Source organism: Capricornis sumatraensis, chromosome 9 (assembly GCF_032405125.1).
Source record: "Capricornis sumatraensis isolate serow.1 chromosome 9, serow.2, whole genome shotgun sequence".
NCBI classification, from domain to species: domain Eukaryota; kingdom Metazoa; phylum Chordata; class Mammalia; order Artiodactyla; family Bovidae; genus Capricornis; species Capricornis sumatraensis.
The window spans coordinates 21,382,178-21,394,545 of record NC_091077.1 but is presented as its reverse complement, the minus strand read 5'-3'; the positions used below and the strand labels follow the sequence as shown (position 1 = coordinate 21,394,545).

Here is a 12,368-nt window from a genome sequence, read left to right as displayed (position 1 = left end):
GGCCGCAAGGCATTCAAGATCTTAGTTCCCTGCTCAGGGATTAAAACCGTGGCCCCTGCACTGGAAGGCGAAGTCTCAACCACTGTACCCCAGGCAGTCCCAGGAGCTGCCCTCTGACCGCCCCCAGGCTCCAGGCCTCCTGTGAGGGAGACTTCAGCGTCAGAAGCACAGGAAGGGCAACAGTCCACCTGGATATCAGCTGTCTGGGCTGGGGTCCCAACCCTCTCACCTGCCTGCCCACCCGCCTGCCCATAGCTCAGCACTGGGGGTCATGTGCAAGGCCTCCCGGCAGCCAGGCAGGGACCAGTCTACCTCGTCCAGTTTCTGCTGGAAGAGCCTCTTGCTCTCCTCCTTCTGAGCTTGGCAGTGGCCAAACAGCTGCTGCGCTGCGCCTAGCAACCGGGCATTCTTCTCCTGCGGGGCAGGGCTGATGAGTGCAAGGACCATGGCAGGAGGGAGGTGGGGGAAACGCGAGCAGATTGGCCAGACCCCCATAAGGGCTTCACCCCAGAACGTGGTGCCACACAGCGGTGGCTTCAAGTCCTGTTTATAAGCATCGTGGGGCCTTATGCCGCCCACCCTCCAAGAGCCATGCCCGAGCTGGGCCTGACTGAGGCTGCAGAGGACACGCCCAGGCTGAGGGCCCCCTAGATGCCTCTCAGCACGGGGGACACTGTCCCCAGATGAGGACGCCTCAGCCATCACAGCAGGGCCCGGGCCAGCTGCAACCATGGGGCCACTGGGCCCTGAGGTGGGGGATGAGTGCCCCCCAACCCTCCCGGGAACTTGGCTGGCAGCACGGGGGCTGCACCTTCTCCTGGTCCAGCAGCTGCTGCAGGGTGGCCTTGTACTGAGGGGTCTTCGTGTATGCCAGGAACTGTAGATACTGAATCCTGAAGGACTCTGAAAGGAGAGAGCAGACTGGATGTCGACACAGGAAGGATCCCGCCGAGGCTCAAGGCAGGGGTGGGGTTCATGAACACATGCAGGCCCCACAGGGTTTTGGTAGGGCCAGGGCTCTGCCCCAACCTGGGGTCGCCCCCTCCTGGGGCCCCGCAAAGCTCCTGGCATCACCGGCCGATGTTTCCTTTCTCCCACACGTGTGGGCTCTGGTTGGCTAATCTGCCAGTTTTCTTGGTAAACATACGCTACTGCTGTTGAGAAAACTGATAGCTCCCAAGGTTGTAAAGGGTTTCCTTCACCCAGCTTCTGGAGGTGAGTGATGTCAACACAGCCCACCCTTGCCCACGACTGCGAGCTCAAGTTGGCAGAACAGGGTCTGATCCCGCGGAATCCTGGCACCATGGACACGGAGGCCATCCTCTAGGGGGGTGGAGCTGCCTCCCTGGCCCCACTCACTCAATGCCAGGAGCCCCCAGGGTGGCCCAGTGTGCCCTGGGGCAGAACCTTAGCCTCAGACCACCACACGGGCCCTGGTGATCCCGGAACCCAGGAGTCCCCTGGCAGGGTAAGCCTGAGCCCTGGAGGTGGTGTGCTCCGCTGCACAGCATGGGGCTCCTGCCAGGGTGTAGACCAGCTGCTGCTCGCCCTCCCTGACCCGTGGGCCCGGCTGGTGCTCACCTAGCAGCCTGTGCAGCGCGGGCGGGGTGGGTGCCAGCAGCAGCTGCTCAGGGGTAGGCCGCTGCACGCTGGGAGGTAGCTGGTAGAATGGGCTGTGAGGTGGCCTGTGCGCGTCTGTGGGGACACAGCAGTGGTCACAATCCCATTAACGGGGCCCAGAAGGCCACTACAGAGCCCCCAGTGCCCCAACAACAGGACTCAACACAATTCCAACAGCCCCAACCACCAGACACTGAGCTGTACATGCTCGTGACCTGGCCACTCACTCTGAGCCAAGCCTCCTGCCAGGACCAGGAGCGTGGGAAGCCAAGGCCCTAGGACCTGCTCCCGGGCAGATGGCTGGGTCAAGCTGACCACACCAATGGCCCAGGGGACCCCTGAGGTGGTTCCTCCCTCAGGTGGAACCTCCCTCAGGTGGAACCTCCCTCAGGAAGGTTCAGAGCTTGGGCGTACCCACACAGCACGCCCACGACACTGGCACAGCAGCTTCTGCCCAAGGACCTCACGGCACTCACTCCCAGGATCCCACAGCACGGGGGCGGGGCTCACCCTGCGGCAAGGGGGAGGCCGCTCGTGACACGGTCTGGGCGTGCAACAGGTCCAGTGCGCTCTGGGTCTTCTTGGGCTTGCGCTCGGGGTTGGTGGCACTCATCTTCTTGGGGCGCCCACGCTTCCGACCCACCATCTTCCGGCCCTTCTTGTTCAGCTTCTTCTTCCGGGCCTTGGAGGGAGATGGCTTCTTGACAGCGGCCGTCCCGGCTTTCTCCTCCTCAGCACCGGAGTCCTGGTGGAAACCCGCATGAAGGACTGGCCAGAGGTGTGGGCTCTGAGGGTGGCCTGGCTCCCTCCCCGACCAGAGTGGGGCTCACCACGGGGGTGTCTGCCGGCACAGCTGCCTTGCTCTCGGGCACCTTGGTGGGTGTGGTTGTGTTGCTCTTGTTCTCCCGCTGCTGCCGGCGCCGAGCTGCCTCTTGTTCCTCCTGGTGGGCAGGCAGGGGGTGTCTCCTGAATCTCAGGCACCGTGTGGAACCCCCTGCCTCCAGGGGCCCCACAGCTCAGGCTCCCGGGGGTGGTCAGCCAGGTTCTGCTCATCTGCACCCTTGATGATGCCGCAGGGAAAAACAATACCCACACCCTGTCTCTGCCAGGACCCCAGCGGCCTTCAGGTCACAAGGAAAAGTTATTAAAGGCAGAGCCTGGGTGCAGAGTGAGGAGCTGCTGAATGGCCTGGCCTCCCTGAGGTCCCCACAGCTGCTTCCCCACTTGGGGGTGCTCTGTCCATGAAGAGGGCTGAGGGACACCCTGGGTCACCAGCAGGCAGTACAGTGCTGCCCATGAAGCCGTTCTGTCTTGGATGGGGTGGTAGTCCCCACACTGTGACCTGAGGTCCTATCACGGTAGGAGGGGCCCGGGTTGGGGGCTCCTCCAGGCTCACAGGCTCATCTGAGCCTCCAAAGAGAAAGATGCTGGGACACTGGGACACACATCCCACAAGATTCAGGGACAAACCAACAGGGACCAAGGGGCAGCAAAACGTTTCAAAATGTTAACTGTTTTCAACCTATTATCAACCTATTTCCCCCCAAATTGTTGAAACTGCTCAAGTCAAGGCTGTCACAGCCAGGGGCCCCTGGTGCCCAGGCCCGAATCCGGACCCTCAGGCCCTGGTCAGCAGCAACCAGGCTTATAGGTCAAGGGCAAACAGACAAACTTACCCTGAGTTTTGGATTTTTTAGACTAGAAAAATAGTTTTCAAGCTAAAAATGGAAAAGAAAAAGTCTCATTAGTGGTGGAAAACCCTGCAGGATAAAAGCCATATCCCAGACCCACCAACGCCAGGCAGTGACGTGCCCAGGGAACATGCTGGACCCCGGGGTGGGAGTACAACCTCTGCCCCCACCAGGTTAGCTGAGAGGCAGGGCAGGGGCGCTCGGGCACCACTCACTATGGTGCGGTCGATGGTGTGCAGGTAGTAGGAGACTGGCTTCCCCGTCCATGACACCGAGCCTTTTAGCGGCGACAGCTCCACGACGCGCATGATGGTGCCGATGTCTGTGCACAATGGGCCCATGGGTCAGGGGACGCCTGGGCATCCCAACCACCGGCCTGGGAGGTGCCCATGGCCCTCCCTCCCCCCGGCCCTCAGCCGAGGACGAGGGTGGGGACAAGCCCACAGCATGGGCTCTGAAAGAGTCTCGGAGTCCAACAAGACAGCCAGGGCAGCTGCAAGAATGCCCAGGTCCCGTATATGCCCCCAAGGGGCGTTGTCACTCTCCCATGGGACCTGAGACTCTCACCCCTACAACCCTGACCGGGGCTATGTCTGGGGACATCAGGGGCTGTCACATGGGGGATCCTGCATGGAGTGAGTGGAGCTAGGCCCAGGATCCCCCCAGGTCACCTCTGCTGGCAGGGATCCTGCTTTAAGTCACTGCAGGTGCTGACAATCAGACATGTTAAGAATCTGGCAACACAAGTGTTCTTACCACTCAAGTTTCTACTGTTTATTCTGAAGTTCAGAGGCGCAAAGGGCTTCGAGGACACGATTCTGCCACCTGGAAAACAGAGAGGAGTCAGCACCGCCCTGAGGACACCAGCACACGATGCAAACAAGAGCCTGATGACATCAGAGCAGAGGGGTGCAAAAGCGTCCAGGAAACGAGCCCCCAGCACCCAGAAGGGAGGACGCACTGTGAGTCAGTCCTCTGCTCCAGTGAGAGCCAAACTAAGCGGCATCTGAGTGCCCTGGCCTGGAGCACTGACTGCGTTCCTGCAAAGGTGCTCACAGCCCCACAGCCCCGGGGCTCAGGGTGGGACAGCTGGGGTCCTCCACACTGTCTGCACTGTGCAGATGAGCCAGATCAGAACCAGCCCTGAACCATGCTAACAGACAGAGCCTGAGGGAGACTCGGGCCCTGACGCAGACAGACAGAACCTGAGGAGAAGCAGGACAAATCCACACAGACAGAACCTGAGGAGAACCGGATCCTGATTCACACAGACAGAACATGAGGAGAACTGGGTCCTGATCCACACAGACAGGACCGGAGGAGAACCAGATCCTGATCCACACAGACAGGATCTGAGGAGAATCGGGTCCTGATCCACACGAACAGAACCCAAGGAGAACCAGATCCTGATCCACACAGACAGAACATGAGGAGAACTGGGTCCTGATCCACACAGACAGGATCTGAGGAGAATCGGGTCCTGATCCACACAAACAGAACCCAAGGAGAACCAGATCCTGATCCACACAGACAGAACATGAGGAGAACTGGGTCCTGATCCACACAGACAGGATCTGAGGAGAATCGGGTCCTGATCCACACAAACAGAACCCAAGGAGAACCAGATCCTGATCCACACAGACAGAACATGAGGAGAACTGGGTCCTGATCCACACAGACAGGATCTGAGGAGAACCAGGCCCTGATCCACACAGAACCTGAGGAGAACCGGGCCCTGATCCACACAGACAGAACATGAGGAGAACTGGGCCCTGATTCACACAGACAGAACATGAGGAGAACCGGATACTGATCCACACAGACAGAACATGAGGAAAATCGGGCCCTGATCCACACAAACAGGATCTGAGGAGAACCGGGCCCTGATCTACACAGATAGAACCCGAGGAGAACCGGATCCTGATCCACACAGACAGGACCCGAGGAGAACCAGATCCTGATCCACACAGACAGGAGCCAAGGAGAACCGGATCCTGATCCACACAGACAGAACCCGAGAAGAACCGGGCCCTGATCCACACAGACAGAACATGAGGAGAACCGGGCGCTGACGCACACAGACAGAATCTGAGAAGAACCGGGCCCTGATCCACACAGACAGAACATGAGGAGAACCGGGCTCTGATCCACACAGAACCTGAGGAGAACTGGATCCTGATTCACACAGACAGAACCTGAGGAGAACCGGGCCCTGATCCACACAGACAGAACCGGAGAAGAACCAGATCCTGAAACACACAGACAGAACCGGAGAAGAACCGGGACCTGATCCACACAGAACCCGAGGAGAACCAGATCCTGATCCACACAGACAGGATCTGAGGAGAACTGGATCCTGATCCACACAGACAGAACATGAGGAAAACCAGGCCCTGATCCACACAGAACCTGAGGAGAACCGGGCCCTGATCCACACGGACAGGCCCTGATCCATACAGACACAACCTGAGGAGAACTGGATTCTGATCCACACAGACAGGATCTGAGGAGAACCGGATCCTGATCCACACAGACAGAATCTGAGGAGAACCGGATTCTGATCCACACAGACAGCATCTGAGGAGAACCGGGCTCTGATCCACAGACAGAACCTGCAGAGAACCAGACCCTGATCCACACAGACAGGATCTGAGGAGAACCGGGCCCTGATCCACACAGACAGAACCTGAGGAGAATCAGGGGTTGACCCCACACAGCCATAATGGGAATGGTTCAAGTCAGAAACGGCTGCACAGGAAAGTTTTTCCAGTAAGTCCTGGCATGCGTGCGAATCACTGCAGAGAAAAGAACCACAAGGACTCGAAGCCTTATGCAAAGAGGTCACTGTGACTGGTGATGTTACCTTCAGAGTACAAAAGCTTCCCCTTACCCTGTACGAAACGCTCTCTAAATGCACCAACGCAAGAAGGACTGAAACTGTCCAGTGTAAGAAATAAAGAACCAAGAATAAATGTCCAAGAGGAGCTTCCCTGATGGCTCAGTTTTTAATAATCTGCCTGTCAACTCAGGTGACATGGGTTCAATCCCTGGTCCACGAGGAACCCAAGCGCCACGGAGCAACTAAGCCCGTGTACCGCAACTACTGAGCATGTGCTCCAGAGCCAGTGCTCTGCAACAAGAGAATCCAAAGCATGGAGAAGCCTGCACCCCGCTAGAAATTAGCCCCCGCTGGCCACAATTAGAGAAAAGTCTGCACAGCAGGAGAGACTCAACACAGACAAAATACATAAACTTACCCCCAAAAAGTGAAAAAAATATGTTACAAGGAAAGTGGAGTGGTCAGGATGAGCCCCTCAGCACATGCTCACATGCTCCTGACTCTCCAGGCGCAAAGAGCACCCTAGCATCAGCCTGGCCTCTGGCACCCCATGAGGAGGCGGTGATGACAGGTCCCTGGCCAGCTGGGTGCACATTTAAGCAGTCACTGTGGCCAGAGTCTGGGGTTACCCCAGGCATCGTGGAGGCGTCTGAAGAGTGGGGCCGGGGAGCGGGAGGGAGTAAAGCCCACACATTCCAGGATGCTTTAATTAGAAAGCCCAAGCAAGTTTTTAGGGTCAACAGGATACGTTAAGAGGACTTCTGTGGGCATGTCACTGCAGGGCCACAGATCCCAGGTGACAGGAGGGCCTGGTAGGCAGTCCCACTCCCACCAGGGGCCACGAGCCAAGCATGTGTGACACCCGAGAACTCAGGACATGGGGTGCAGAGGGCAAGATTAAGCAGACCATGAGGAACCAGTGCACCCCAGGTGACAATCCATAAGACAACGAACAAGGATGCCCAGTGGGCAGTGTCCAAATGGAGGGGCTGTGTCCCGAGGCCCAAAGGCTACAGAGTGGGACCCCACAGCCAGATAGATGCCTGGGCCAGCTGGGAGGACAGCAATTCAAGCTCTTCTCTGGGTGGAACCTGGGGCTGGGGAAAGGCACTCACTCCCATAAACCATCAGGAACGACCCCTGCCGCACGCTCAGGCTTGTGCTCACCTGCACACGCATGCAAACACATGCAGCCGGCTGTACTGAGGGCAGCTGGAAACTGCTTCTATGCTGGGTGATCCTTTCAATTCTTCTGTCCGCTTGACATGTTTCATGATGAAACATGGAGGACCCACCCTGCTTCTCTCCCAGCCACGGACCTCAGGAGGACATGGGAGTCTCCCTGGAGCCTTGGGGACAGGGACGTGGGGGATGAGGGAGGCAGGGCAAGGTGCCTGCCCGTGTCAGGCGAGGCTTCCCTCCAGGACAGGGGACTCCTGCTGTCTTGAGTCACGACTGGAGAAGCTCTTCCAACCCCCTTCCTGAACATGCCAGACCTGCTCTCCTACCCTGAGCCAGAGCCCAACTCCCCAGGGACCCAGCGGTGGTGATGAGAACACGAATGAATGCCAGTCCTCATGGGTGTGACGCTCCACAGGCACCAGGATGCTCTGGCACTGTGAAGGGATGCCCCATGGACTGCTGCACCTGCTGCATGACCGCAAGATCGTGACGCAGTTGCATCCCTGCTCCCTGTACCTTCAGTGGTCTGGAAGCTTCTCAGAGATCACCCACTTGGGGACAGCCCTGCTCAGGTTTGCCACAGGCTGGGGGAGGAGCTTGGGACACAAGAAGATCCAACACCCCGGCGTTTCTGAAGGGCGGCGAGGGGAGAGGAAGAGGTTGAGGAGAGGAGGGAGGGAAGGCCAGTGAGGTTAGCAGGGTCAAAAGCAAGAACTCAGCCTCAGCACCTTCCTCTCGGCCTCCCTGTGGACTGTCAAGATCTCCCATGAGCTTCTAGCCAGACGCCATCAATACTCCCTCCATAAAACCACTCCTGTTGCCTCAAGTCTGCACACTTTCACACACACACGGAGCACACCCTTCCTAAAGACTACATGGACTCTGACTCAGAATCAGAATGGAAGCTCAGCTTTCAAGCTCTGATGACCTCTCCCTCCAGAGCTGTGCCCAGCAGTCCCACAGGGATTCTGAGACTCAGAGCTGGAGAGGTGAGCTCCCCTCCTGGGTGCTTCTGGTCTCACCCAGCCTTGGGACGGAGAGTAAGAGAAAGTGGGGAAGTGGCGGGGGGCTGCAGCCAGGCCTCGAAGGTCCAGACACAAGAAAGCCCTGGGCAAAGCCAAAGGGCTGGTCTGGGCAGCCCCAGCACCCCAAGGCTGAACTTCCACTTAGTCAAGTTCCAGTATGAGACACACAGTTAAGTGCCCAGGACGTCCTTAAACTAAGAAGTTACGCACTGTCCATGGGAAACCCAGATGACTTGGACAGCCTGCAACTCCCTTGCTAACCAGGTCCCCACCCGTTTCCCAGGCAGCTGCAAGCTCTGGCCTGAGCAGTGGTGAGGTCCACTCTGTTCACTGAACATTCTGAGCTGGGAGGCACCCTGCCTGCAACCTAGGTGACAGCAAGAAAGACAGACAAACCCCTCCCTCCTGCCTCCGAGGCCTTCCCACTGGGGCTAGATCAGAGGATGCTGCTAGTCAGGACCCCAGCATGCGTAAGCAAGGCCGCTGCTACACGGCCCAAGCAGGACGGACACGGGACAGACGTGGGACGGACGCAGAACGGACACACAGAGCAGAGACAGAGGGATACATTACCTTCCTTCATGTTTGCAAACCGCTCCTTCAGCTGGTGATCCACCTCAGGACCAAAGGCAAAGTTATTCACAAATACAACACTGCAAAACAATGCTCCAGTTGAGTGCCAGGTTCTGCGCGCACACGCACAGAGCTGCAGCGCCTCCACCGCAGCGCTGTCCGCACCTCCTCCACAGCGGGGGCACAGGCTCAGGGCCCACGGGGCGTGCCAGCTGCCCCGGGTGCTGCCAACACAGACCCCTCAGCCAGGTCCCATGACAAGCAGGCTGCTGGCTCCCTGGGGAAGGCCTGCACCGACACGGGCGTCCCCAAGGCTGGTGCATGGGCAGTACAAGCTGGGCCACCTGGGCACACAGGGGTGAGGCCGCCTGGGCAGGAAGGCAGCACAGACCCACTGAGCTACACTTGGAAGGGAGCCCACCACCTGAGGGCCCAGCACGAAGTTTTTCTGAGGCAGGGGCTGGCCCAGGCTTCCCGTTTTTCCAATGTTCTCTGGCATCTGAGGGCCTGAGAAGCTCTGTCTGCAGATGCCAACCAGGCAGTCGGGGGCTCCTGCCCCACCCAGGGTCCCCCATCCCTTGGCCATCCTCTATCCCCTGGCTCCTGTCCACATGGGGTTATCTCCCCAACCTGGGTTTCCCTCCTTATTTGAATGTGACAGAGTAGCCAGCTGCCTGCCGGCCCCATGCGGCTCCTCCTGAATCTCGGCAAAAGGACAGTCACAGGGCCTGGCCAGGGCGAGGACACATTGACTGCTGTGAGAGAGTGGCAGTGGGAGCCCTCAGCTGGGGGCTGAGCTCTCCCAGCCCCTACTTGGGAAAAAGCGCAGGGATGGTGAGGTTATGACGGGCAGAGCCCTGATGAGAGCGGCTGGCTGGGAGGCCTCCATGGGGAGCAGGGACATAGCCTGGGAAGGCTGGATGGCAGGGTCTCAAGGGGACTGGCCAGGAGAGGGCGTGAGCCAGGACAGAGCCTGGGGTCGCCTGCAAGGAGACAAGGCAGCTCCGAGGCCCATGGGAGCTAGGGTGAGGCGCGGCCTCGAGGTACTCCAGGCCAGGTGGACAGTGGGCAGCCAAAGCTGGGAGTAGGCCCCTCAGCCAGCTCTTCCTCGCCATAACCATGACCATGGAGCCCAGATACAGCCGCAGGGCCCCACAGGAGAGGCCCCACAGCTGCAATAGAGTCCCCACACTCAGATTGAGGGGGACACTTCAAGCCAGCATGTTTTCTCGACAAAAGGGGGATAGCATGCCCGCCTCAGGGGAGACGTCCTCACTGAGATCAAAGATGGGGTCAGACCTCTGTGAGCGAGAAGATAATGACGGGGCTCAGGGCGCCCTGCAACAAGCACGTGTGGAAGGAAGGTCAGAGAGAATGACTGTGACCCCTTCCCCCGGTCAGAGCCAAGAGCATGTGACACACTCGCTCCTTGGTCACTGAGGCCCGGGGAGCCACCAGGAGTGTGAGCACACGGCCCCACGGCCAGGGCCAGGAGGATGCCCATCAGGCTCCAGCGCAAGGGACACAAAGGCGGGGCCACAGCAAGCTCAGGACAGGTGGCGGTGGTCGCTGCTGTCCAGCCCAGGGAGGCAGGGGGTCGGGACCCTGTCTGCTGGTGTGACCCTCAGGGAGGGAAAGCCACATCGTCCCTGCCAGCCCGGCCCCTCAGCCCCACCCCCAGGCCCCGGCCGTACCTTGTGTTAGCAATCCGTTCTCTCCACTCCTCCGAGAGGAAGTCCCCCCTCTCCAGCTGAAAGGAGATAAGAGGGACAACCCATCACTTGGGGTCTCACTGCCTCTGTGTTCCACCCCCGTCTGACCCCCAAGAAGAGATGAAATGATCAGAGGCCCTGACTGGGAGGATATGGGAAGAGGCCAGGGTCACAGCCACAGGCTGACCATGCACGTGGACACAGCTGCCGGAGCACTGGAGGTGCTGGAAAGTCCCAATGCCATGTCCATGCATGGCCAGCAGGGGGCGCCCCAGGGTGACCATGTGCCACAGAGCTGGACTGCAAGCGCTGTGACAGCATCAGGGCCCCAGGGTGCAGCCCAGCGCCCATCCACACTGCTGTGGGTGGTCTCCCCGTGCCGGGGGCATCCCGACGTTTCCAGTACTGCTCCCACTACTGTCTCCCTCAGAGGACTAATCTCATTTTGCCTCAAGGCCAAAGTGCATCTGAGACAACACAAGTCTCATTAACCTCACTGTCTAGAACTGTACCATTTCAGAAACCAAGAAACCTGATTTTATGATTCTTCAAAAAATGTTATCATCCCACCCCGTGTCCACCCACGGGAACATCTGCACACCCCTGTCCGCAGAGCACAGGTGTGGACAGTGCATGTGTCGCTTGATGGACAAGCAGATACACACATATCCCCCCACACCCAGGAGCATCCGTCAGAAGCCCTGACACTCGCTACCATATGGATGGACCCTGAGAAAATGATGTTCAGTGAGAGGAAGCACAGAAGGACACACAGGATGTGATTTCACTGATGGGAAACATCCAGAACAGGCAGGTCCAGAGGCAGAGCACCTTGGGGGAGCAGGTGGGGGTGACTGCTGACAGGCCCTCATCTGCACTCCCACCAGTGCCCCCAGGTGACAGGGAGGCCCTCCAGGCAGCGACGGGGCAGCACCACCCAGCAGGCCTAGCACCCAGCAGAGGTCCTTGCAACGAGCAGCGCCCAGGCAGAGCAGCTGCGGGTTCAGTACCCTCCCTGCACACAGAAACCACCAGCATGGGAGGGGCCGAGCCTTGCTGGGCAGAAGAGAGGCGGCCATCCTAAAGGATCCGGGAGCTGGCGGAGGGCTGTCCATGTCCAGGGGATCCATCTCTAGGTCTCCCAAGTTTGCCACCGCTCCCTGCACACAGCCCAGTGGGGCTGGGCACTGATTCAAGTTCAAAATCCTTATGATGCTGTGCAGGAGAAATCTCATGCTGCGGGCCCAGGGCTGTGTCCTGGGGAGGGTTCTCAGCGTTCCCACACTGTCCGTGCAAACACCTCACATCCTCCCAGAGTCTGGGGTCTTGGCCATGGTAGGTAGCAACACTGGCATGGCCAGCACCCAGAAAGAACCCTGGGAATGGGGTCTGTGCGAGCCCCCCGGGGGACCACACCTCCCTGGTGCCGTTACGTCTCATCTGGGCATGGGGTCTGTACGAGCCCCACTGGGGACTGCACGTCACTGGTGCTGTCATGTCTTGTCTGAGAGAGTTCAGCCCTACTAAAAGCTCATGCCTGGTCCTGGGACTCATCCACCGCCTCCTTCCTCTATTTGCTCTGTCCTGTCCCTAACACACTGGTCGGTGAGGACAGCCGACTGCTGTGTCCTGGGCTCCCTCAAGCCCAGCCTGATGCAGCTCCTCTCTGTGGGGCTCACCCACCCAAGGAAAGCCACTGGAGCCACAGCACCACTGCTCCGCGGCG

The 12,368-nt window shown here is 59.1% G+C and overlaps 1 protein-coding gene across 6 annotated transcripts in view; it reads right to left on the bottom strand.

Annotated features, from left to right (window-relative positions):
- DOT1L (DOT1 like histone lysine methyltransferase) overlaps positions 1-12,368 on the bottom strand; it is a 52,281-nt gene that overhangs the window by 13,271 nt on the left and 26,642 nt on the right. For 5 of the 6 annotated variants that reach the window (XM_068979604.1, XM_068979608.1, XM_068979605.1 and 2 more), the window contains exons 8-17: positions 10,625-10,680; positions 8,931-9,010; positions 4,068-4,136; positions 3,527-3,633; positions 3,297-3,338; positions 2,451-2,561; positions 2,131-2,365; positions 1,582-1,695; positions 812-903; positions 313-414 (exon numbers count right to left, since the gene is read on the bottom strand). In XM_068979604.1, coding sequence (XP_068835705.1) covers positions 313-414; positions 812-903; positions 1,582-1,695; positions 2,131-2,365; positions 2,451-2,561; positions 3,297-3,338; positions 3,527-3,633; positions 4,068-4,136; positions 8,931-9,010; positions 10,625-10,680 — 1,008 coding nt within the window. Of the gene's footprint in view, positions 1-312; positions 415-811; positions 904-1,581; positions 1,696-2,130; positions 2,366-2,450; positions 2,562-3,296; positions 3,339-3,526; positions 3,634-4,067; positions 4,137-8,930; positions 9,011-10,624; positions 10,681-12,368 lie in introns of those variants that run through there. The other variant, XM_068979609.1, reaches the window with a different exon arrangement.